The sequence below is a fragment of the Scophthalmus maximus genome, chromosome 21 (genome assembly GCF_022379125.1).
Source record: "Scophthalmus maximus strain ysfricsl-2021 chromosome 21, ASM2237912v1, whole genome shotgun sequence".
Classification (NCBI taxonomy): Eukaryota; Metazoa; Chordata; class Actinopteri; order Pleuronectiformes; family Scophthalmidae; genus Scophthalmus; species Scophthalmus maximus.
This window is the reverse complement of record NC_061535.1, coordinates 13295001-13297293: the sequence shown is the minus strand read 5'-3', so window position 1 is coordinate 13297293 and position 2293 is coordinate 13295001. Positions and strand designations below refer to the sequence as shown.

Below are 2293 nucleotides of genomic sequence, written 5' to 3'. Positions count from 1 at the left end.
AGAGCTGCTCAAGTGAAAAAAGAATAATTTGTCGCTGCGCGGCAACCCTATACTGGCGGTTAAGAAGGTGCTCCTTCCCTCTTTCTGATCCCTCGCTTCCTCTCCGCAAGCCGCCGTGTGAATAAATATGTGCATGTTTTTGAGTTTTCTGCCAGGTTTAGCTCTTTAAACAATGTACAGGGGCGGACGTGGGGGCGGGGAGAGGATGCTGTGTGCGCTGTTCTCCTCTCCTTCCCCCACGTTGCATTCTCTGAAGATTTCGAGGCCACATGGCGACGGCGGCGGCACGACATGTGCTGTGCTCGACAACACAGGAGATGAATTGATCGAGTGTGTGTACCTTCGGCATTAGTTCCTGACACAATGAGACACAATCTGCAATCCGCTGCATTGGGTTGTATTGTCTCTTAGGGTGTGTGCGGCAGTAAATACAGATTGGTTGCTTTGTCTCTGGGTGAAAAGCAAAAGCAAGACGTGCGGGCAGTTGCACGTAGGTCATTTCACCAAATTGTTAAAGTGGTGTGATCAGAGATTTCAAAATGAGATTGAAAGAGACGTTTTTTTGCAGGTAAAAAGTTCTGAATTCGAGTGTCAGAGACTCATCTCCACACCTCGGAAACTTGAAAAAGTATGAAGTACAGGTACCTTCAAGTATAAGTGCTTTAAATAATTGACCAGTGGATGTTGGGGCCAGGTTTTTTTCTTAAGTGTTGCGATGTCCTCACATGAACATCATTCCTACAACTTGTGGATATTTTTTAGTTCCAATGAAGCCGATCAGACTGCATTTTAATACCATTCAAAAGAAATGTGTATCACGTTCTGATGTTCCTGGTGTGTGACTTGGGACCCTGACTTCGTTGGAGGTCCTTCTTGTGTTGTCTGTCACTGAGGTAATCCAGTCCACGACGCGGGACAATGGCTTCAAAACAACTTCCGTCTACGTGGCACTTTTGTCACGATGGAGTGAGAGTGTGGTGGCCCACACACCTGCCGGCCTCTGACCTGCTGGTGGGCGGGGCTCTGCCTCACTGTGAGGTAACTACCTGACGTCTGCGTCATCCACTGGCAGAAAGACGAGGCTGCAGCCATGTAGCCTCCTGCTCCCAATTCCTGGCTACACAGACGTTCCCCCTTCCGCGCCGATGGTCGGTTCCACCTGAGCGATGGGCTGCGGGAGCGGTAAGATGCCGCCCGAGGCGTCCAAGAAGAGGGGCTACGTGGGTGTGGTGCAGTCGTTCGTGGCCTTCAGCAGGGGACGCGGCAGCGATCACGGCGACGAGCCGAAGAAGAAAGTGGAGAGGCAAAGAGTGAGCACGTGGTTTTCCAGCGGGGTCAAGAGTCGTCGTCCGCCACCGCCGCCGCCGCCGTCACACGGCCAGCAGCTGATCCCCAGGGATGGACGACCACAGGACAAAGCTGCCAAGTACAAGGACAAGTTTGATCCACGCGTGACGGCGAGGTACGTGTCAATAGTAAGGAGTCGAGAGCAGTACTAACTCACCAATCTGTCTTTTCCATTTCTTTGTCAAATGTGTCAATGTAGTCTCATCAAACTAGATATCTGAAGACGTGACCCGATTCTGAAATTATCCGTTTCTCAAGTCACTCGCTGCTGAGCCGTAAACGTGGGATATTATCTCAACCCCCGAGAGCAGCCACTCTTTCACAATCCATTCACACACCGATCATCTGCAGCACAATGCAAGGTGAAACGTCTTAAGAGCCTTGCAATTATTCACGGGAGCCTTTTTTTTAAATTTGCTGTCAGCGGCTTCCTCTCATTCACCAGCACCAGCACCAACCTCTGCGCAATGCAATTTATTAGCAGTAATGCTAGACATTGATTTCAGAAGCCGGGGGCCTTGTAACACCTGCACACTGACTTACTGTACATGGCTGAGAGCAGGAGACGGCTAAAGCAAGGATGTCTGACTCCACATCTGATTACTCACAGTTTATTCAAAGTAGCGCCATGTTCCAGGTCGACTATGCGCAGCGTGCAGATGCCTTCGCACGTATCACGGCTGATAGACGAGAGTTGCTTCTCCAGCATTTGTATCATGAGATGGTTGTCGCCCGTAACGAGTCCATCTTTCACCTCCCCCCCCCCCGGACAGGTACGACATCAAAGCCCTGATCGGTCGCGGCAGCTTCAGCCGCGTCGTGCGAGTGGAGCACAGGGCGACGCGCCGGCCGTCCGCCATAAAGATGATGGAGGTGGAGGCCCCCGAGGGCCGCGAGGTGTGCGCGGCCGAGCTGGCCGTGCTGCGGCGGGTGAGCCACGCCAACG

General features: G+C 52.2%; 1 protein-coding gene across 1 annotated transcript in view; it reads left to right on the top strand.

Annotated features, from left to right (window-relative positions):
- Positions 1-718: 718 nt before the first annotated feature.
- LOC118291198 (serine/threonine-protein kinase H1-like) overlaps positions 719-2293 on the top strand; it is a 7534-nt gene continuing 5959 nt past the window's right edge. The window contains exons 1-2 of the mRNA XM_035619239.2: positions 719-1462; positions 2121-2293. The exon at positions 2121-2293 is cut by the window's right edge and continues 551 nt beyond it. Of these exons, the coding sequence (XP_035475132.2) occupies positions 1167-1462; positions 2121-2293 (469 nt within the window). The 5' untranslated portion in view covers positions 719-1166. The remainder of the gene's footprint in view (positions 1463-2120) is intronic.